Genomic DNA, 23142 nt, shown 5'->3' on the forward strand with positions numbered 1-23142 from the left:
GTGAGGGTGGTCGGATGTTGGCACTGCCGAGCTCCACATCAAAAGCATGCTAACCCTCAGACCACAGGACTGATGCAGTGTGACAAATTGCTAGGAAGAGGGAGGATGTTGCTGTATTATGGGATTATTTTTTATTATTTGAAATGGTTAAGAAGAATTCTCATTTGGGGAAATTTTGGCTGTACTTTGCTACAGCATTAGGCTTCTCTGTTGGGTCTCTTCTGCTAGAGATGTTTAGATTCATTTTTGTTTGTGTTCTGTCTTACGCAGCTAAGAAAACAGTTTCAAATAGGACAAATTCTCTTGTTCCAGGGAGGCGGTCTGGTCTGGAGAGTGAAAACAGCTTACTACTTGGAGAGTCATCCACAAAAGAACAAAGCTCTAAGGACAGCTCCCTACGCTGTGCCTCAAAAGAGGTATTACAGAGCCAAGACTTTGGCCTCAGGAAGCCCTTCCGTGATGTGAGACAGTCTCCTAGTTAAGTTGCTTTTTTTCCCCCTAGGATTCATGTGCCCCAGCTTCTGTCGTCTGGGTGTTGCTGCTTTGGGTATGATGGGCAGGGAGCCAGGTGCCTGGGGTATTCCCTTCTCCTGCTTGTAAGAAAGGGAAATCATGTTAGTTCGTTTCACAGGATGCTTGCACGCTTTTCTGATAGTCTTTAATAGCTGGTGCTGTAGAAGAAGAGTTGAATCTATTTTAGTCAGGTGTGTGTCTCTCCCATATTTGTGTTTTGCAACATGAAGGTAAGAAATGGTTGTGAAAAAGCCAATATTCCTGCACAACATTCATGGAAAATGAGTTCTGGATGCAAATAAGTGTGAGTTTCTTGTGGCAGTTGGATGGAGAGTGAGATGACATCATATGATCTGTACATCTTGTGAAAGTGAATCAGTGCTACGACTATTAAAACATCTCCACTTGTAGGGCCTGCTTTGGCAGACTGGTGATCGGAAAGAATTTTTAAACTTGGTGTAGGATATAAACCCTGGTAGGAAGGAACTCTAAAAGCAACAAGAATTTTGCTGCTTGTAAACCAGGCTCAGTTTAGTCCGGATTCTAGGCAAAGAACCAAAGTGTGGATTCAACACTTTTAGGTTTTCAATTAAAAGGTCATCGTCACATCATCAAGAGGTCCAGGCTCATCACATCATCAGTCTGTTTTCCAGAAAAAGTAACTCTTGTCCAAAGGACAGCTGGAAATGCTTAAATGAGATGATAAGTGGTGCGACCTGAGCCAAGAACTATTTTACTGTCAAGGCTTAAAAATATTTTCATTAAGAAAGAAACGTTAGGAAATGGCACTCTTTTGATAGACAACTCATGAGACTAAATTTGTGAAATTGTACAAAGAGGAGCTGATGGAAACGATTCTTACATTTACACCTAATGCAATCACCCTGGATTTATTACTACAGCTTGGACTGCAAGCCTGACTCGGATTTATTAACCACTGTCCCTTTCAGTTCCTTATCCAGGGTGGTAAACCAGCTGTAGAAAGCTGAAAAGAAGTTGAGCTTGCATGTCTTGTCTTTTCAGCCTGTTTCTTGTGCTTGTTTTGGTCTATAAACAAACATCTCTCAGCTCTCCTAACTAGATTTTCTGATTGAGTTCCCAGAACAGACCACCACCAGTCTCATTAAAGCTTATTTATGCTACTTTCATGCATGAATAAAAAAACTCCTGTTCACTGCTGATTTTATTTAGTTAGATCCTGTGCCTTGTGGTGGACATTGAATTGGAGTGACATTTTTGGCACCAAAACAATAAATAAATAGTGGGACTGAGGAGAACAGTTTGATGCCTGCATGTTTTGCTGTAGGAAAAGGAAGGGGTTAACCTGTTCTTGGCTGTATGGTACTGATTGAGGCCCACACAAAGAAAATACAGCTGTAAACAGTTAGGAGTATTCCCTAGTAGCTGGGTGGGGTTTTTTGGGGGTATAAGTCATTGAACTGGGAGTCTGAAGGTATGATCTGTTTCCCAGAGATGCCACACACTTCCCATGTGATAGGAGGAGGAAGGTCACTAGTTGCTCTAGGTCTCGGCTTCCCAGCTGAGAATGATGCTTTCTCCCTCCTCTGCTTTTTCCAACTTGCTTGTTTATATCTCTAGCTTTCCAGCAGTGTAACATCAACGCTGCCTGTGTACTGATTACGGTGGGTCCTGCTTTCTGCTGAGGCCTCTAGACAGCACCACAAATAACAAATAAGATTTTCCCTTTACTATTGCCTCCTTCATCTCCAACCATGCTGCAATGCCTGTGAGGTAAGATTAATAGCTAAAAATAAAAATAAAGAAATTGGTAAAGATGAGGAAGAAGGGAATAAAGATCCAGCAGGTGTGAGAAGTTGTGAAATGGGATTGTTTTTCTCCGGTCCTGCTGGATTGGATGATGATCTCATGCAAAGGTGCTGCATTTTGGAACAGAGAAGGATTTGAGCCTGTCCTTTAAATCAAAAGGGTGAACAAAAAGCAGCTTTGTGTGTTTCCTTTGTGCTAAGCACATTGTGAATATTCTTAAGCATTGCCACAGGATTAACATCTCTGCATTTTAATGTGCCTGGTGCTGGAATGTAGCTGGAAAGCAGAGCAGGCAGGAATGGTCTCTCCAGGCAGTGGGCACTGCTAGGTGTTTCTTTGAAGTGCTATTCAATAGCTTTCTGTTACTCTTTCCCTCCTTCCTTCAAGAACTTCTGGAACAAATCCTGATAGACTACTGGACTGGACTGTTTTATCTACAAATACTTTTGCATGGCAGGAGTATTTAAAAAAAAAAAAAAAAGGGCATGTGGACAGAAGTATGGAGTTTGGTATTTACTTTGGATCATTAACCTGGTCTGTAAATTTGATTTGATCTCTGAGTTTTTTGTTCCTCCCCCTCTTTTTGTTTAATTTCAGAGCCTGCAAAGAGAAGCTGTCTTTTGCTGCTTTGGGATCCCAGCAAGAATTGGGAGCCTGATGGATTTTAAATGCACCTGCTTTATTTAAAGCCCAGCCAAACAGATAAGTGCCCTTTTATTTATCTCACAACAGCATTTTAAACATAGCTGTGCACACCACCTCTTTTCAGTTGGGTTCAATTTGATAAGCCCTCTGTTTCACCATTGCAAATGAATGCTCTGCGGTTCTCCTTTCGGCTGAGAAGCACCAGATGATATCGGCATTTCACGTGAGCTAATTAATTAGTGTCTGAGGGAACTGCAGCTGATGGCTCGGGAAGCTCCCAGGGGTCTTTCCCTGCCCCTCTGGAGCTGCTGTCTCCAGCAGCCCTGTGAGGTTTTGGGACTCTGAGGAGCAGCTCTGCGGGACCAGACGAGGCTGATGTGACCCATCTGAGCCTTGAGGAGTCCTCCGGGACTCATTAGAGCTTTAATAACTAAACTTGGCTGCTTTGATTGAGAAGATGCTTGTGCAGGCTTGGCGCGATCTCAGAGAAACCAGCTAACACTGCTGGCAGGAGAGAGGGCTTTCTGCATGTGCTGGTCATATGCGTGCGGAGAAAGTGATAACCCTGCTTCTTCCTGACAGTTTCCAGGTGGGAAAACAGCTGGGGATGGGGGAGAGAAGCCCTTAGTTATACTGAGTTTATACGGGGCATACAAAGAGGTATTGTGGGTGAGTGGTAACAAGAATTGTCCGCTCAAAGTTATGGGGACATTTATATCTATGGGTGCAAACCACTGACTATCGAGAAAGTAATTTCTGACCGCTTAGATCTGCTTCTATAGGTGACTGCTGCTTGCTTTCGGGCACACCACTGCAATTATTATGTAATTGAAGAAATCAATAAAATATGGTCTATTGTACAGTGTAACTGCAGTAGTATACAGCCACGAGGCAGGGGCAAATATTCATGATACTGAAATTTAATGGGTTAGAGTAATGAAAAAACCCACTAAAGCCGAGTGTGTGAGTGTTGGAGGGGCTGTGCGGCAGAGACGGGAGCCAAATTATCTGCTCCAGACCTGTCCTGGAGCAGACTCATCTGCTCCAGACCTGTCCGCTCTACCATGGGCTCTACTGTTAATTAGCAGTGTAAAATGTCTACCTTACTGTTACGAATACTACAAACAGGTTTGCTACTGCAAATTAGAGTAGTAACTGATGTGAATTCATCCTACCTGCCTAGGCAGAAGGTGAGTTTCTTGGTGAAGGTGCCAGGCTAGGACTGAGAAAAAGACTTGGAGAGACAAGACGGTGAAGTAGGAGGTTATTGTGGCATGAGAGAACTGAATCTGGATCAACTCACACAATCCCTGGAATGTCTGAAGTTCCCTCTTTCCTAGGAAAAACTTCACTCCTGCTGTTATTACCAAGAAAGTTTATATAAATAGAAGAAATGACACGTCTGATATTGCTGACTGTGCTCTGTCTTACAATTGTAAACAGTACTTATTCCTGACTCTTCAATGATCTGACAGTGAAAAGGTTTGACAATATATTGAGAAACACTGATAAAATGAAGCCCTAGTGAGAAAATCAGGGTTTGTTCATTCAAGCAAGGTGGATAGGAAATTAAAAAAACCTTAAATCATCTGTATACCCCTAACAGAGCAATTTGCTCCTCAAAAAAAACACCCCTAAATAAGCACATTTAACCTCAGAGATCCTTAAGGTTTTGATTATTAGATTTGTAACTTGAAATCTGCTTTCTGCCAGTGTGCTGGTATCTGTGTTCCCCCAAATCAGTTTCCATTACATTAACTCTAACCTGGCCAGTTCCAGTCTGGGCATCAGAGCTGAATTTGGCAATCATATACTGAAGTGTGGCACGCAACTTGCAATGCTCTGTGCTCCTTGGCAGAAGAGGCAGAAAACACAGTCCCTCTCAGGAGCTGTACGGATGTGAGGTGATGCTGAGTGTGTTGTAAGCACCTATGGTTTGGTTGGTGCATCCAGCAGCTGAGGAGAAGAGATTCAACAGATCTTGACAGGTTTCTGTGAAAAATCTTGTCTGGAAAGACGACCCCCGAATCCCTAACTCTCTCCTCATCTTACAGGTGATCTTTGAGGATACTTGGGAGTCTGTAGCTCCTGAATGCATGACCTTCCTCTGGGATTAGAAGAAAGCCATGGGGAAAGACAAGAAGGAACAGGAGCCCGTCTTTCTGAGGAAAAAGATAACTTTGCTGCGGGCTTTCTCACTCCTCATCGGCAGTATGATTGGCAGCGGCATCTTCATCTCCCCAAAAGGAGTGCTGAAAAACTCTGGCAGCGTGGGTTTGTCCCTGGTTGTCTGGTTTGCCTGTGGGATCCTCTCAATGTTTGGTGAGTGGTAAGCTTTGTCAGCCTTTACTTAAGCAACTGGGAGGTGAGGGGATGTAGCACATTTTTATGTATAAAAACTTGGGAGAAGAATAACCCAGAAGTTCCCTGTTCCTGCTGCAACAGAAAGGAATATATAACAAGCTGGGATGTCACCAGGGGTATTCATTTAAATGATTCCACTGAGGTGACTGAGAAAATCACAGCACTTATGGTTGTGAATATGAAATAATGTGCAGGTCCAGGGCCGAGGAGTGACAAAGACTGCAGATGGAGATAGCATGGTCTCTGCCAGAACAGCTGGGAGAAAATGAGGGGACTCCTATAAGGCGGAAGGGAGATGTAGGCACCTAAAAGACACTTGTAAATCTGAGGGCTGTGCAGTGCTTTTCATAGACACTGTGAAAAGGGTAAGACGTAACAGTCTTAATATGCCAGAAGAGATCCCCTTTCTGTGGGTGAGGGTAGAGAAGCAGATTGCCTGGGGAGCTGCAGAGTATCCACCAGCCAGGGATGGGTGTCTGGGTGTCTGTCAAAAATGGGTTGGAAGTGTGCCATGCTGCTTTGGAGCAGGAGATAGAGCAGATCAGTTCAGCCCTGCTTTCTGTGCATTACCCTTGGCTTGGTTTCTGGCATCATTTAGTACCAGTCTTTTCTCACAAAGGGTTGACTTTTTGACGACACTTTCATTCTAGTTCTTCTGAAATAATGTAGCTCTTAAAGTTATGATGGATGAAATGCATGGGTTTTAGTTTTCTTTATTAACTGTATAAAATCACTGTCTCAGAAATTCTCTAAAGGTGCTATTAGGAGAAGTGCAAGATCTGTCAGCTCTGAGGAGAGATATTATATTTATTTCAGTGGGTGACTATAGTTCTTCTGTCATAACGTGGCGGGGGGGAACCTCAAGCAACCCAAAACAAAAATCCAAGAAGGAAGAAATGCTCCATGTGGAAAAAACCACTTTGGCATTGTGACATGTACACACAAGTTTAGAAACTGACATGTTCAATTGTCAGTATGGCAACAAGCGTGGTTCTTGCTCTTAGCATATGTGTACCAATATTTCATGTTGCAGCCTATATGTAGTTGTTTGGCAAATTATACACGTTTGCTTAAAGAAATTCTTAAAATAGAAAGTGAGCACGGTGTTTCTTTTAACTGAGCAGAGCAATAAATGATAATGTGTGTGCTGATCACGTAGCTTGAGCTCTGCACGTGGAAAGGTTTCTCTCTCCATTGCATCCTTTGATAGATTCTGCTGGAAGGGCCTTGGGAGCCTCTTTATCAAGTGATTGTACTTTGCAGGCAAATTTGTTGTGTTCTCCCCTCTTATCATTGCCTTCTGATTATATCTCTGACACTTCTTTTACAGTAAATTAAAAAGGCCTGCTTTCTTTTAGGCTTTTTTTTTCCTTTCAAGTACAGCATTTATACAAGTCCCATAGCATAAGTTCAGCAAAGCACTTAACTGCACATTTGAATCATGTAAAGAGACCCACTGGAATAAATAAGATACAGTGTCTGCCTCTATTTGCCGCTTTGAACAGTGATTCTGCACAGATTTACTAACAGAGAAGTGGGATAAATTGAGGTCCTCACCATTGGCATGACCTGCACATGGCACAACCGCTACCGGACTTGGAAGCATGGCCATATCACCACTGGGTTCCTCTGTGCTCTTCCTCTGCTCCCAGTCGCTGAGCTGGGCAAAGAAGTGTATAGCACAGCTACAGATGGACTCACCCTACAGGGTCACATCCTGACAGCCCCTTTACAAGGGGAGTTGTGCTCAAAGAAGTGAGGTGTTTTAAGATTTGTGGTGGACAGAAGATGTTTAACCTAGCAAGTGAATCCAGTGTAGGCAGGGCTTAAAATTTGTGCTTGGATACATTCAAACAGCATGATGAATTGCTCTATGGAGAAAACACAGACGGGATTTTTTTGGCACAGGCAGAGGCATGAAGGTTTCTATCCATTTGCCTGGAAGTTTTAAGCTGTATTCTGTGGCTCACCTCTCTCATGGTTTCTTGTTGGGCTTCAGAGCAGGGGCAGGGAGGCACAGAGCACTTGCCAAGACAGGAGCGGGCAGTCCCCAGGTCTGTCAGTACACTCGTACATGGACATGTGAGAAGAGACTGACTGAGCCTCTCACGTGGGCGCTTCCCTTGCTCTCCACCACTGGGGCTGTGTTTTCCTCCAGTGCCAGGTCTTCCCTCTCATAGGAGATGCCCTTCCGGGTCCTCTCTGCTGTGTCTTCAAAAGAAGGGATTTATGTGAAGATACAAGGTAAGGACACAGGAATATGGTCTGTGGTCAAAAACATGATTGAAATGGCCTAATGATTGCATCATTAGCTAGAAAATGGAGAATTTCTTTCCTTCTGACAGAGAAGTTGATTGCTTCAAAACTTGCTTCAAAACACTGTAGCATGCAAAAATAGGGAAGAGTATTTCTGCTAATCCAAATTCTCTTCCTCTAATTCCCGACTTATTTTAAACAGACTCATTCAATCCCTGAAAGTCATACAGAAAAGAGAAAATCCATGGGATGATTTACTCAGTGCATTCCTACCTGAACTTTTCCAGGTGCCTTGTGTTATGCAGAGCTTGGAACAAGAATCACCAAGTCTGGCGGACATTATATCTACATTTTGGAGACACTAGGGCGTCTGCCAAGTTTCTTATTTCTGTGGGCAGAGTTTTTTGCTATTAGGTAAGAGATTTTGTTTGTTTGCCTTTTCCTGGGTGCTGTGATGATTTAAAGATACCCCGAAGTTACTGTGCCAGGTAGCAGTCTAGGCAGTTTTTAAAGGAAAGAGTAGAAACAATCTGCACAACTTTTAAAGATTTTCAGTGATAAAAGGAAGAAGGCATCATGAGTTAATAGTTACACATATTCAATGTGATCTGTAGTTGAAGAATATCTCTTCTCCCATGGCAGCTGGTATCCTTCAAGAGCCGTTTTAAGTATTTTTTAGGCTAACAATGAATGCCAGGTTTATTTCAGATCTTCTGTTTTCCTGTGAACCTTTCTCGGATTATCCTGTGGAGACAACTTTCTGGCTTGGCCCTGACTTAAATAATATTTTAGAAAATTGTAAATGACTTCTTTTTTAACTTTAAAAGGAAAGTTCTCACCTCTCAATAACCTGTGTCTTTCACGTAAACTGAGATGAAGGAGGACATATTACCCACACTGCACTGACTGCATTGCTCAGTATGATTAATCTCAACTTTTGCTTTCAAGTTGGGAATTAATCTTGTTGCAACATGTGATTTTTTTTTTTTATTTTTTTTTAACCCATTTACTGAGAAAAACCTATGAAAAAAACTCTATGGGAATTCACCGTCTGCATGGATGAGCAGCATTAAGCTGGCTGGGGAAACCTCCTCTCCTGAGTTTTGTGCAGTTTTGTATCATGCCATTTCTCGGCTGTCTGCAGACCACAGCTTGTGCTCGATTCCCTCCCCAGGCCTGCCAACAGCGCTGTGATTTCTTTGGCATTTGGAAGCTACATGCTGGAGCCGTTTTTTGCCCCCTGTGCACCCCCTGTCCCTGCTGTGAAGCTTGTGTCTCTCCTGGGGTACTGTAAGTACTAACCATTATGGGACTGCCGATCTCAGAGCCTCTCTGTCCCAGACCAGGGGCAGTTACAGGGTACTATGTTCTGGGATAACTGTAGGATAGGAGCCAATCTTACCTCCTTGGCCACCCAAAACTGCCTCATCCAAGGCGCTGGTTTGGGGCCACTATATTCTCCAAGAAGTGGAATAGGCCTCCCTGTTGACCATCTATTGCCTGAGGTTGGGGGATTGTGCCAAATACCAGATTAGCAGCTCTTCATGAATAACTGTGCAAATGTCACCTGGTTTGAGGGTGTAAAGCTCAAGGTTTTGAACTCCTCACCTCGTGCACCCAGCCTGTGAAGCTGTCCTGCGTGCTCCAGCTGGTGTGTGCTGGCACAGGACCGCAGTGAAGGGGGCTGCTGGGACAGATGTCCCTGCAAACTCCCACTTTCCCCCCAGGCAGGCATGCATCACCCAACAGGAGCCAGGCTCCTGGTCTCGCTTAGGAGCAGAACCCAGCTCCCCCTCCAAATGCTGTATGCTGCACCACACATGTCATGTTTTCTGACACCTCTCACCCCGAGCATCCTCTCTGCAAAGACACAGCCTTCTTCTCCCTGACATGCCTAGAGCAGGGAGCACTGCTGTATGTTTTCCTGTGTGCACTGAGCATGGGCTACAGCTGTAACAGTGTGGTCTCCTCTCCAGACATGATCCTTGCCCTCAATTCCTGGAGCGTCACCTGGAGTGGCCAGCTGCAGATGGCTCTCTCCATCGTCAAACTCCTGGCTCTTGCACTCATCATCGTGCCAGGGATGATGCTGCTGGCCCAGGGTAGGTGTGCTGCTGCGTGGCTGAGGGAGGGTGCTCAACGTGCCTGCCTGACACGGCTTTTATCAGTCCCTAGTGACAAGGTGTTACTCCTTTAGCTGACAGGAGCTTTCTCTGCTTGTGTGCTGGGTGTCAGTCACCTGGGAGCTGAGACCAGGGTAGTTGGCATTAAGCCGCACCATTTCACTTATGCACTTGGCTCAACTGTGCTTTCTCCAAAACCGAGCGAGCCTCAGTGCCTGAGGCAGTGTGAGCCCGCCCAGGGTCATACAGGCACCTTCCTCTGCAGGCAGTCTTTCTCTGGCATCAGACTTGCCTGTTTTCAGTGTGGCTTGAAATCCTTCCAAAACAGCATAAATTTGATGGACATCAGGGATGTGTGACAGCATCCCATGGCGACCTGAGCCAGTTGCAGCTGTGTAATGAGTTCCCAGCCCTCAGATGAGCGCTGGTGACAGCATCTCTAACCCTTCTGTGGTGTAAGCTAATGGTTTTTACCTTCTAATTGAGAAGAATGGTAACTTAGTAAACTCACGATGGGTTTTTGCCAAGTTAGAATTGCAGACTGGATTGCACAGTCACATCCAGAGTGAGGAAAAGAAACAAACCTGCCAGTGTTATCTTCTGGGAATGATACAAGAGTATTTTTAAGAGCTTTAATCCAAGCCTCAGTTTATAGAAAAGCCCAAGGCATTCCCACTCAAGGGATAAAGCTTGCTCCTGCTTCACGCTATTACCTTCCTCTGCAGAAAAAATAACACAGGCAGTAGGCTCCACGTTCTTGTTTCTTTCTGATGTCTGGCGCTGGCTCCTTTGAACATGCAAAGATCCCCTCGGGCTGGCAGCACTTCTGAACTGAAGGACTGCCCTGCAGCTAGAAATCCTGAGCCATTATTGTTAGGAATGCCTTCAAATGACAATCTGGAGCCCTGGCACCCATCCTCCAGTGAGGAGGATAAGTGCCGGTGACATCTGGAGGGAGAATTCACTAAGAGACCTCAATATGACAGGTTGTATTTAATGTGACTCATGGGGGACTCTAAATCACTCATTAATGTAATGCAGACAATAAATCCTTTTTATGCACCATCATTTATCAGCAACCATTTTAGAACAAAAAAAGAACTACCTCAGTAGGCCCAGTCCCATGTTTTTGTTTAGTTTTCTTCAAATCTATTTTCTTTTTTATTTTTTTCCTTAAAAGTAATTTTTGTGCTTTTAAATCAGTTTGTCTGATTCCCCTGCCTTGTTCTTCTTTTTTCCGGTTACAATCGTGTCCTTTCTTCTGCCATTAGCTTCCTTTTGGCTCGGGTTTATTTTAGAGACTTGCTGGCCCAGTGTTTCAAACCCAAATGCCTAAATCTCATCACAGAGCTCCTTGTAGGGGCGCCTTCATAGAAGTGGCCTGAATTCCTGTATGTGCTTGGTTGCCATTTCATCCCTTTCCTGGAGAAGCACAACCATGCGAGCTCTGCACCTTTTACTTTTAAAGAGACTTTGATATGAAGAACCAAATATAGATGTGGAACCAAACCTTGGACCACCTGCATTTGAAAACACAAATCCTTTTGACTGAGTTTTTTTATTGGTCTTCCTTCGAATGAGAGGCAATTAGGTGTTTCTTCCTTCCCTAGGGGTTTTTTTGGAGTTTGATATAATAAGGCCTTGGGTGACATGGTCTAGTGTGAGGTGTCCCTGCCCATGGCAGGGGTGTTGGAACTAGATGATCTTAAGGTCCTTTCCAACCTTACCATTCTACGGTTCATATCCAAAATCCCAACTGTTGTTATTTCAAGCAGAGAACTTTTAGGAAAATTGGGGGAGTTGGTAAAGCAGGACCTTTATCTGAGGCTCCTCTACTTTCAAATTTTATTTGCTCTGCTCTGTGTGTCCTCAGTCTCCCTACCATTGGTGAGCCTCAGGAGGTGGGCAGGAACTGTCCCAGAGCAGGAGGCCAGGCTGGTGGCTCCCGCTCCCTCCTCCACCCCGGTTCCCATGCTCTGGCCAGCGTGGAGCTGGGGTCAGTGCTCTGGCAGCAGGATCAGGAGGGAGCACAACGAGAGCCGAATTAGCCGCCTTACTGGCTGCACCACATCAAAGAAGAGTGTGCATCCAGCTGCTTAGGGGGCTGTGGGGGACGAAGAGGGGGGTCAACCTGGTGAATTAATTTTGGACCTAAAGAAAGGACAGGACAACTTCGGTCCTCTCGTCTCCACAATTTCCTGTTCCCACAGCAGGCTCTGCCTGAAACAGAACCAGCCGTTGCCCTTTCTGAAATGTCTCCTGTAGCTGGATGGGGGATGGGTTTATTCTGCCACTGTGAAGTAAATGCATTGGCAAGCACTGCAAATTAAAGCAATGAAACAAATCTGAATACCTGGCTCCAAGGAAGTCACAAATGGTCTTCTCTGGCCTGGGCAAGAGGTACAAGAGGTGTTATCCCTTGGGAAGGAAGCCTATCTCTGACGTTTGCTTGCTCCGTGTCTGTTGTTTATTTCTTCTGTAGGCCACACTGAGAAATTCCAGGATCCTTTTGACAGACAGTCCCTGGTTTTGGATAAACTTCCCCTGGCTTTTTATGCAGGCATGTTCGCATATTCAGGCTGGTAGGTGTGAAGGGAGGGCGCTCCATGGGCAGCAGAGTGGTGTCCCAGACATGGCTTAAACTCTGTCCCTGTCTCTTCCCACCATGCAGGTTTCAGACCAGCTTTGTGCGTGAAGAGTTGGTCAGACCTGAACGGTAAGGCTGGGAAGAAGTCATCTTGGGTTACCAGCCTCTGGGGTATCGTCGCTTTCCCAAACTCAGTACGGGAGGAAAAAAGTTTGTGGATTCACCTAAACAGTGCCAGTTGCAATCTGCAGTAATACTGTGCATAACAAGGGATAACAGCTTGGTTTTTGTGTGTGTTTCTTCCCCTTTCTGGCAGAAACATCCCCCTGGCTGTCATCGTGTCCGTGATCACAGTAATTGTGGGGTACATGCTCACCAACGTCTCTTATTACACAGTCTTGGGAACCCAAGACGTTCTGGCCTCTCCTGCTGTGGCTGTGGTGAGTTGTCACCCCTACTGCTACCTTTCTTCAGTGTCGTCAGCTTATACTGAAGGGGTGGTCATGGCAAGTGTTTTGAGGGTGGTTTTCCTATGAAGTGCTTTATTGCTTTCTCATTTCTCTGGAATATTGGGCAACAGTAACTTCTTCTAGTCTTGCCTAAAAGATAATGGAAAATAACCTGCAGTGACAGTAGAAAAGGCAAGATTTATGTGTTATATTTTAGTTCTTCAATGGAGGGATTTTTCTTTCTTTTGAACCTGATACTGCCTAGAGATCACCACATGTTCCTAAAATCACATTTGCTCTTCCTCCAGAGCTTTGCGCAACGAGCCTTCAAAAGCTTGACCTCTGTCATCCCTATCCTTGTCTCGCTGTCCTGCTTTGGAACCATGAATGGAGGAATCTTCACATTTTCAAGGTTGTGTCTCTAAGAATTTATTACTCTTTGGCTTACTGAATCAGAGGGAAGCACCAGCAACCTGTGCAACTGCCCATCCATGCAGCGGCATTTTAGCCGCCCTTAAGGGAAAATAAGGCCTTTGACTCCTGGGATGTCAACTACATGATGATTGCTGTTGGCTAAGAGTTACCCTGCCTACTTCTGACCAGGTCCACATTTTGGTACCTAGGGCTGGTCACAAACAAATATTTTAACTTCTTCCTCCCGCTTCAGTTTAAATCCCTGGTTTAAAGTGAAATGTCAACGTTTCTGGTGAACTGGAGGCTTTGTTGATGTTGGCAGCTGCTCAGAGAGACTGAGTTGTCTTTTTCTGGGTTCACTCAGCTGCTCGGCTGCAGGGCACAGGGTTCCTCTGTTGTGAGGACCTCTGGCCAAAGGCAAACTCTCCCTTAAGGACTTTGCTTTGAGGTCAGCAAAATGTTATCAGGGACAAGCTATTCCTAAAGCAATAGTTAAGGCTCAACAAGTCTTGTGGCAATAAGAAGAGCTTTGTTCCATGAAAAAATTATCTTGCCAGCTTCACTGGCTGCTATACTGCATGCGCTTATGGGAGCCTTGAAATCGGAGAGGAGGCCAGAGCCCAGGGAGAAGCACGTCATGCTGGTCCCAAGGAGCTGAGCAAACCCTCTGGAGCTGGTTCTGTTTCACAGCTTTGATTGCAAAAGGAAAAATCCCTTGATATGAAAGGGATGTATCATAGCACAAAAGCTAATGAGTTATTTGATGCACTACCCTGAAGCCCTGTATTTTATACAAGTGGGGAGAATCCTCCCTGTTAGCTTCTCTAGATCATGGTTTTCTTTGAGGATAAAAAATCCCTGGACAGCACAGAGATTCTGCATGTCCCTATCACCTTTCTCTCCCCCATCTTGGCACCATTAACATAATCACTGCAGAAAGGCCAAATAAACAGCGATGGGGCCTCCCTGGCTGTTGGCCAGTCACACCCCTGCAAAACCACAGAGACAGCAATAAAACCAATTTTACACTCACGCCCCAGCTGCTTTGGGCGCTGCTCCAGCCCAGCTGATGCTCTGGCATGGTTTGTTTGTGGATATTAAATTTATAAAATTAGATGCAATGCCTTCTCCCTAATTGCCCTTTCGTGAGTCAAAGGAGAGATGCAGGCAAGGAGATCTCTTCTGTCATTTTGTAGCTGGTCTTGTGCATAGCTGGCCTCTCGGCAGTATGCCAAGCTGTATTTTCCAACAGCTGGCCAGAGGATTGAGATTTCTCTATTATTTGAGGAAACTGCACTTTATTTTCTTTTATATATGTATTTAAATATATACATGTGTGTGTATATATATATATAAAAAATAGAAGCATCAAGACTGACAATCCCTTTTCATAAACTCATGCTCCTTTCTCATAAAGAGTTGCAGTTTGTGACACCTCCGCTTCCTACTGGAAAAATTAACCCATTCTCTGATGGCAAGAAACTTTCTTGCTTCTGTTTCCAGTCTGGACTCATTCATGGTCACTTTGGACCTGCCCACAGGTCTCTGCTAACCGGCCACCTGAGGGGATGCTGACAGTGGTCCTGCTAGTGGGATTTGTGCTGAGTTGAACTAACTGGTCCTGGGAGAGCTATGGGAATTCAACATTGGGTTTTTCTACCGAGTGCCCCCAAAAATGTGGCTAAAGCCAGACCTGTGCTGGGGGGCAGTTCTCTGTGGCCTCAGGTCAGCCCAGTGACTGATCTTATTTCTAGTCTGGATGTGTGATGCTAATGCACAGGGCTCCCTGTCTTTTCCTAGGACCCTGTTTGTGGCTTCCAGGGAAGGACAGTGGCCTCCTCTCTTCTCCATGATCCACATCCGAAGGCATACACCACTTCCTGCAGTCATGTTAATGGTAAGGAAATCTGACTGTGTTACAGCCCCTGCTCTTGCAGTCTTGCCTTTCTTGCAAAGCCCGCGGAAGCTGAGGAGTTTTAAAGCATGTTGACACTAAGTCAGCCTCTGAAAAACAATGAAGGAGGAATACTGAAAATGGCTGCAAAGTATGAACTCCTCTTGTGCCAGCAGCAGTATCCAAACCCACTATCTCGAAGTCCCTGCCTTATAGCCTTGGGCAGCTTTTTTAAAAGTGCTGTCCCTACCATCTGCCGCAATTGCTGATTGATATTGTCCTATGAAAACACCTTTGGCTATTGGCTATTTGGAAAACTGAAAATCCCAGGTGTATTGGAAATGCAGGGAATGAGCATTTGCAGAGATACTCTCAGCTGGGCTTTATGGTTTTCTTTTTTTCTCCAGGAATGATCCAGCTCCATCATAACTGTGCTGCAGTGCCTCTTGCAGGTTGGCTGACCTGCTAAAAATTTAGCAGAGATCTTTATAGCTAGCCTTTGTGCCGGCACTGGAGTCTTTTGGATCATGCATGCTTTAATTACCCTGCTTAGGACATAAAGCATCAAAGATGCTCTTGATCTTGAAAGGATTGCTCCTTTCTGTAGCACATCATTATAGTGTGTTTAGGCCTTTTGCCTTCAGCCTGTGACACTGTTTTATAAAGCGCTCTGACCTCTGAAATGTTGGGGCTGTGAAGTAGCTGCCTGTGATTGCAGGGGCGCTGGAGGAGGTGATCCATATTACCCTCTTCTAGTCTGAGGACCACAGTAAGGTTTTAATGACTGTATTTCATCTTCACAATACCCAGTTCCCTTTGGTTACTACCATGGTGTGTATTGGAGATATCTACCATCTATTGAACTTCTTCAGCTTTTCCCGATGGCTCTTCATAGGATTAGCCACCCTTGGTCTCATTGTCCATCGCTACCGTCACCCAGAGCTGCAGAGCCCGTTCAAGGTAACACATGGCGTGTATCTAATAGCCAGGAATGCACAGACTTGACATTCTCTCTTGTATTTGCTAATAATTAGAGCATTGCATGGTTGTGGTTGCCTTTAGGCTCTAAGGAGTCTTAATTCCTACTGCTCAGTAAGGCATGTGGAGAGCTCTTGAAATTGGTTGATGTGTGTGAACAGCCAGATGTGGTGAATTCTATAAAGCTGGTTCTACATGGCGTCAGCAGCTACATCTGTAAAATGGCTGCCTGCTCCAGTGGGCAAAGTTTCAGGCTGGGAACTGGACGATGCACAGAAGGCAGTTGCCACACTTATCTGTCATGAGCTGCAAGGAGGCACCCTTGCCTGGATGTTATTTCAGTGATAGGTAAGTCTCGGCTCTAGCTGAGAAGCAGGAGGGTGTCAGGCCAGAGGGAAAAGAGCATGGCCAGAGGGATCCTGGGAGCAAACCTGACTTGAGGGGAATCATCTGCTGGCACAAAAATATTGTATAGTGTAGAGCAGCTTGTGTGCAACTGTTGCTGCCGCAGGTCTTGAGGATTTGCACAGCTCATAAATGCGTGCCACAAAGTGCAAGGCGCCTTGTCCTTTTGTGCCTTTCCCTAGCCTCAACTGGGCCCCTCTGGTGGCCCTTCTCACACTGTTCGGTGCTGGAATCCTCCTTGTGTTGGTGGGAGATGCTGGAGTTGGTGCTGGAGCAGCTTTCTTGTACTCAGGGCACTTTTCCCATTGCTGCATAATGTGCAGAAAGGGTTTGGCTAGTGCAGTGCTTGAGGCGTGCAGTTTGTTCCCATCTGGTACCTCCAGCCAGCTCTTGCATGGCAGAGGAGACCTCTTTGCTCACAGGCGCTGTGCCGCTGGTCAGCGAGAAGCTCAGGGGACAGAAATGCTTCCTGCAGCTCCCAGGGCTCCTCCCTGAGCCGTTCAAAGCCTGATGCAAAGTTTAGGGTGAGTTTTCTTCTCGGTGTTTGCTGGAGACAGCGTGTTTTGCAGAGACCTTGAAGCTTTCCAGCTTGTTGGCTGGCTGCATTCATATATTCACCCAGAAACAGAATTTAAATAACTTTCCTCTTTTTCTTTTAAACCAAGCTCTCAGGGGAAGTTTATTAGTGGTAGCACTGGTGATGTTTTCAGTTGCTGACATTTTGCCCCATTTTATTTTAGACAGCAGTCGTGGTTTAGATGAGAATTAGGATTTTAACGATTCATAAAGGCAGATTAAGTAAGGGAGGGAAATGCTGGGCTTTTGGTCCGTTTGGCTGGGGTTTTTCTCCCCTATCCATAATTTCTATAACCCCTTGAAACCCGCCAAGCAGTTTTCTGGAAGAGGGAAAGGCTGAACGCTTGTGGTGTGGGCATGTGCTGCGCTCTAGTGGCCAGACACAGGTTGTCTTCTGCCACCAGCGTACGGAGAGCAAAGCATAAAATACGTGTGGTTCTGCTGGTACTTTTCTTCCCTATAGCATTTTGAGTTTAAAAATGGTGAGAAAACACCGGAAAGAAGAGGTAGCAGTGCTCTTGCACACCTCTCAAGCAGATGTGCAGCGTGAGTGTGTGTGCACAGGAGAGGCTGGTAGGGGATGCTCCATCTGGAAAGACAGCAAGAGCACATAAGTTTGGTGGTTGGATGACTGCCACCTCTAGAGCAACTGATCTCTTCCAGCTTGGCATGGTCAGTATCCAAAACAGGATTTCTATTAACGGAAAAGAGATTGTCACCCTAGATGAGACCAGCAGCTCCTTCTTTCCATCAGCAATGGCAAAGAGTAACTTGGCTGAGGTTGGATTCAAAGACTGAGGGACTGTTTCACAGTTTTATTATTTATTGCAGTCTTCCAATTTACTCTCCAAATAACACAGACAAATTGGCTCAACCAACAGGGTAAAGCTGAAGTGCTGACTGCTTCTTTGGTCTTTTCATCAGGGTATTATTGAAACTCATGTTCTTGACGCAGGTGCAATGGAGATAGGGAGTCTGGTTTTGGCCACTATATGCCTCTGGCAAGCTGGAGGCAGGTTTAAGTGAATCACGAGTTTCATAACCAAAGAATGGTTTGATTGAAAGTGCTGCTGCTGCTCTTGGCTTCAGATTTTCCACCAGCAGCTGCCACACATGGCAAGTCAGTATGTGTGCATGTGCATGCACAGGAGCAGCACATTCAGAGAGCAGCGGGGTATAGCCGACTTCTCCCTCTGCCTGGCTTCCAGTTGCAAGTGAGGTTCATACTTTGATTCACATGAATATAGGAGGCATGCATCTCACATGGGCTCCAAAGGTGGTATGAGTCAATTTTTGTTCAATGCATCCTACTCATTTGCAACTGGTTGTACAGAAGCAGTGAGCAGGGCAGCTATATGATTTTTCTCGTCATCTTTAAGATGAAGAAGTGAATATGGTGTGTACTGGTACATATGGAGGCTGATTTGCTACAGCCATCAGTTTTGCCTGAGAGTCTTCTGTGCTCTTTTCCCTAGGTTCCCCTGTTCATTCCCATTTCTTTTACCATCATCTGCCTCTTCACAGTGGCAATGTCTTTCTACTCAGACCCTGTGAACATTAGCATCGGATGCACCATAGTTTTAAGCGGTTTTCCAGTCTACTACCTCATAATCCACAGGCAAATGTCAGATTGCTTCCGTAGCCCGTTATGTAAGTATACGTTTCAGTTTCAGTATTGTGGACCTAAATACACTCAAGGGTGGGGATGCTGGTTTGGTCCCAGGGCTCATCTCTAATGCAAATTGCTCCGTGACCAACAGACTTCAAGAAATCTAAATCATGACCCCCGCCACCCCTTTGGTGCCTTTCCCAAGACACAATCTCTGCAGCTAAAGAGCTGAGGGGGTACGCTGTGCTGACTACCTGTGTTGGTTGGCAGCCAGGCACGGACTGTGTCTGCCTGGCTGGTGAATATACTGACAAGTGAGCTTGATGTTTTGTTTGAAGACAGGGCTGAGGTCTATCAACAGGCAACAAAGAAAGAGGGTTGTTTTCACACCTCAGCCCTTGGATTCTACTAAATGTTATGGTATATTCAGGATCACCACCTCTCAGTCAAATTTGCCTGACACCGAGGAACAAGATCAAAAGTTAGGATGGAGAGACTGAGAGGCAGACACTGTAAACCCGTGCCCAAACATACTTGTTGAAAGGCTAGGGAGAGGACTAGTAGGAGAAGGCAGTGCTGCGTGAGGGCTATCTCTTTGGTGAAAAAGCCAGCATGGTTTGGGGCACAGATGTGGGTGTATGAATGGGGAGACATCTCCACTATGTATAATGTCCAGCACAGACTTCCTTTGGGTGTAGCCCTGGTGGCACAACCATTTCAGAGACAGGAGCCCAGTTTTGAATTTAATTTATAATTTCATTTATGAATCTTGTTTTGTTTTGATTTGGGGTTGGGCTGAGGTGTATCAGTAATCATTGAACAGAAGAAAACATACAGCAAGCAAGGAAATGGATACAGTGATTTGCTAACATAAAGAGCTCCAGCCATCAGCTGATGCTCTGATTTTCAGCCATATCTCAAGACTTCCTCTGGACTAAACTTTTCTTCTTTCCCTCCTCTTTCAGATTATCTTACACATAAACTACAGTTACTGCTGGAAGTAGTCCAACAAGAAATCAAGACTTATTGAGAAAACCATCAGAACTCACAGGAGAAGATAAAATCTACTTACTTTGTTTCTGATACCTTTGATCCTACCAAAAGCAGGCCATGCTACTATTCTTTTAATTGCTGCAAACGAGGATAAGCCTGAGCCAACACCTTGCTGCAAGTCTTCCTAAGTTTGCTGATTGGGATCAGATGAGTGTGTCACATCTGCCCTTCTCTTTTTTAGCAGAACAATCTACTTCTGTGAAATGAGCTTGCTTTGCCTGCAGTGTCTTCGAAACCAAGATCCTAATTTTGCAGCCTAGCCCAGTCCTCAGTAAAATAGTGTGTGTGTGTGTGTGTACACACACTATCTTTTAATTTTCTAACTTGGCAAATAGAGGAAGGGAGCATGTTGCAGACCTTAGAGTCCAATACATGGAAGCCAAATGCAGGTTTCAAACTGAAATGTTGTAGTAGCCATAATACTTGTGGACAAGTATTATGAAGGGAAATGTGTGGGGAGAATAAATTAGATTTAATTTAGATGAATTGGAAAGTAGGAGGCAGGGGGATTAAATTTAGTTCACCAGAAAGTGAACCCTTTGAAATTTAAATATTAACAAAGTAAGGTGGGAATGTTTTGCTTTGTTTATTGCATAAATAAACAGAATAAGCAGAATAAGCTTATTTTGTTTTGAAATCTAAATTTTCAATTTAAAATTTTATTTTTCTGAAATGACCTTTCAAAATTTATAAACACGTTTTAAAAAAAGAAGTTAAATATTAACAAGAATATAATAAAGTAGATCCTGATCTTTCCTCCACCTCCCCAGCCTTGGTCCTCACCAGTGAAGTTGAAAATACAGATTTTGGCCCAACTCCAGTGATATTCAATTTCTTCTTTAGTTAGACAAGACCACTGATGAGACTTAGGCAGATTCCTGAATTCATGTATCTTTTGTTGCTGTAAGAACACATGCAAGACCTCATGTCAGAGCTTTAACTTCGAATATGCAGTCAAATGACTTGCTGAATCAATACATAAACGCTTATTTGAACTACTGACATGAGAAAGGTTTCCATTGTCGGATTACTTTGGTTTCCGTTATTAATGTGTCAATGTTATGTCCAGATAAAACAACAATTAGCTATTCCCAATCAATTAATTGTTATTCTTTTCCTAAAAGATGGGAACTAGTATGCTGAGACTCCTCTAATGATGGCTGGAGAGAGGAATAGCAGAACATGGAGCATTTTTAATCTTTTATATCAAGCATTTATGTACTTAGAGAAAAACCAAAGTACAAACCCAGTGTAATCTACTGAAACTTGTAAAATTCACCATCAAGATTTGGAACTAAATAAGTTGAGGTTGGTTTTCCTTTTTTTTTTTTTTTTTTTTTTTTGTTTTTGTTTTTGTTTTTGTTTGGTTTGGAGTTTTGTTTTGTTTTGTTTTCAAAGCAATTGAGAATTATTATTCTTGTTATGACTGCTTCCTCTTCCTGTGCTAAATTAAGCTGGGATAGCAGCACTGTGGTTGCAGGGCTCGTTTCCCGCCTCCCGAAGTTTAATTTACAAGCTTTTGGACATTGTCCAACAGGAAATCCAGTCTTACTGGGAAAACCATCACAACCTACTCAAGAAGGTACTGGCTTTAAATGGTAGTGTGGTTTCAAGTGAGAGCTGGAAATGTTTCCAGGCTCCCAGCCTTTGGTTGGTCCTCCCTTGCACTGGACTTTGCTGAAGCTGAACCCCCTGACACACCTTCCCGCAGCATCCCTGTGGCCAGCCTCCGGTGTGGGTGGCTGGGGAAGCAACCTGCAGAAGACCTTGCAGAACCAGGTGAGCCCCATCACCCAAACATAGCCTGAGTCCACCCCTGTAGGTACTGGCTGGGGGGATTTTACACATCTTGAGATAGAAGCATGAGGTGCTACCAGCCTGGTCCTGTGCTGCAGGACCCCTGTGAGCACAGTGTGCCCATGCTGTAGCATCACTACTCGTGCATCAAACCTTGGAGCGGTCCAAAATTACAACAGAGGTGCTGTGTGTCTGCAGATAAACACATGGAAAGGATGAAGCAGTGAAGCATCCCCTTTTCTTCTTCGTTTCATCCAGAGAGGAAAAGGGAACAAGAATTTAAATTCCTGAGAGGAGAAATAAGTAATCCTAACCACCAGACAGTGGTTTTTTTATACATGATAAATTATCTGACGTATTCAAGGAAACCACACTAGGATGCCTCTGCTGACTATGCAGGAATATAATCTTGCAGGGCTATGTGTAGGATGTCTGCTCCAAGACCTGTCAGGTACTGGAAATGCAGACAGATATAGTACCACGGTTACACTGACAGTTAGAAATCAGAGGTTCAGCAGCTCTGCAGATGACATTGCAGTTGAAAGTGACAAAAATAAAACCCGCGGCATTCAGAAGGTATCAGTTCACAGTGAGCTGAAGTTTCCAGTTTGTGGTGAGCCGCTGTCAGAAAAGCCATGTAAACATTTTCTACCAAGCCAGAATGTTTTTCCTAGAGCTGATATCTCATGCCTCCTGAAGCTCTTGGCTTCAGTTCAGGAGAGTATTTTACTACAGAATTCACATATGCAAAAGTGAACCTGTGGGACCCAATCCTATAAATCTCATCAGCCAGAGGGAAGCATAAAAAGTTGTGCAATTTTGGAGCTGAGAGCCAGATACTATACGGGAGGTCAAAAGCCAGTCAAGGAAGGCCAGATGGGGAAGAAACAAAGTTCAACTTCTTAATCACATTTGTGGCTTTTTTGTTTGTTTGGGTTTTTTGTTCTTTTGTTGTTTTTTTTTTTGGGGGGGTGTGTTTGGTGAATTTGTTTTTAATACTGTGTCTATAAAATGCACTCAAGAGTGAAGCCTTTCCAGAAACTGAAATAGAGATTTATGTGTTTCAGCCACCACTGATCTGGTCTGACTAGATCATCAGGAAATATAAATGTTCTGGGCAATTCAGCTGAATATAGTTTGTGTAACCAAGAGAGAATAAATAAAGGTTACATCTGGACAAGTTTATGTAGATAGTACTACTTGACCTGTTGTTAAGCTTTATGCTTCACAGCTTTCCTGGGAAACACTGTCAACTTTTTAGACTGAAAGGCTGGAGGTCAGACTGATAAGTTCCTAACATTTCTCTGATTTCCATGCGGGAAGAACAGGGCAGAGGCTCAGCCTTCAAGGTAAAGGAATACAAATACTGGGGAGAGTACAGAGCCCCGTGGGGGCTGACAGCCTGTCCCGCAGGGCTCTGTGCTTGCTCTGCACTGGTTTGGGTTGCTCTGCGCAGTGCTGCATACTGCAGCCCCCCCAAATAGTGAGATAACCAACAGGGAGAGTGTGTTAAGAGATGCACCCGCTTTCTGCATTGAGATTTGGGGTTTACTTTACAAGGCAATGCCAGCTTTTGGCTTTCAAAGAATGATCTTCAGCAGAAGCTGCTCCCAGCAGGAATCTTGAAAGGAGACGGTCCTGAATATCCCCAGCCACTGGAAGGAATTGGCTCAAGGTAAGTGCTGGTGTGC

General features: G+C 44.6%; 1 protein-coding gene across 4 annotated transcripts; it reads left to right on the plus strand.

Moving 5' to 3' along the window:
- Window positions 1-395: 395 nt before the first annotated feature.
- On the plus strand, window positions 396-22790 carry LOC115605670 (cystine/glutamate transporter-like). 4 transcript variants are annotated; one of them, XM_030480451.1, is made up of 14 exons: window positions 2578-2798; window positions 2899-3535; window positions 5001-5268; window positions 7854-7980; window positions 8741-8856; window positions 9543-9668; window positions 12172-12271; window positions 12361-12405; window positions 12593-12716; window positions 13034-13137; window positions 14940-15036; window positions 15844-15993; window positions 18468-18642; window positions 19567-22790. In XM_030480451.1, exons 3-14 carry the CDS (start codon window positions 5073-5075, stop codon window positions 19629-19631), a joined length of 1425 nt encoding a protein of 474 aa, XP_030336311.1. In that variant the 5' UTR covers window positions 2578-2798; window positions 2899-3535; window positions 5001-5072; the 3' UTR covers window positions 19632-22790. The 4 variants fall into 4 exon arrangements, with proteins under 4 accessions (XP_030336309.1, XP_030336311.1, XP_030336310.1 ...); XM_030480450.1 differs by having other exon boundaries at window positions 2899-3003; XM_030480449.1 differs by lacking the exon at window positions 2578-2798 and adding an exon at window positions 396-416 and having other exon boundaries at window positions 2899-5268.
- The last annotated feature ends 352 nt before the right edge of the window (window positions 22791-23142 follow it).

This window comes from Strigops habroptila, chromosome 3 (assembly GCF_004027225.2).
Source record: "Strigops habroptila isolate Jane chromosome 3, bStrHab1.2.pri, whole genome shotgun sequence".
Taxonomy (NCBI): domain Eukaryota; kingdom Metazoa; phylum Chordata; class Aves; order Psittaciformes; family Psittacidae; genus Strigops; species Strigops habroptila.

Coding starts and splice junctions, on each gene's coding strand:
- LOC115605670 (XM_030480449.1), top strand. CDS start 5,073: ATGGGGAAAGACAAGAAGGAACAGGAGCCCGTCTTTCTGAGGAAAAAG. Junction 8,857..9,542: donor TGTGTCTCTCCTGGGGTACT/GTAAGTACTAAC, acceptor TCTCCTCTCCAG/ACATGATCCTTGCCCTCAAT. Junction 12,717..13,033: donor CCTCTCCTGCTGTGGCTGTG/GTGAGTTGTCAC, acceptor CTCTTCCTCCAG/AGCTTTGCGCAACGAGCCTT.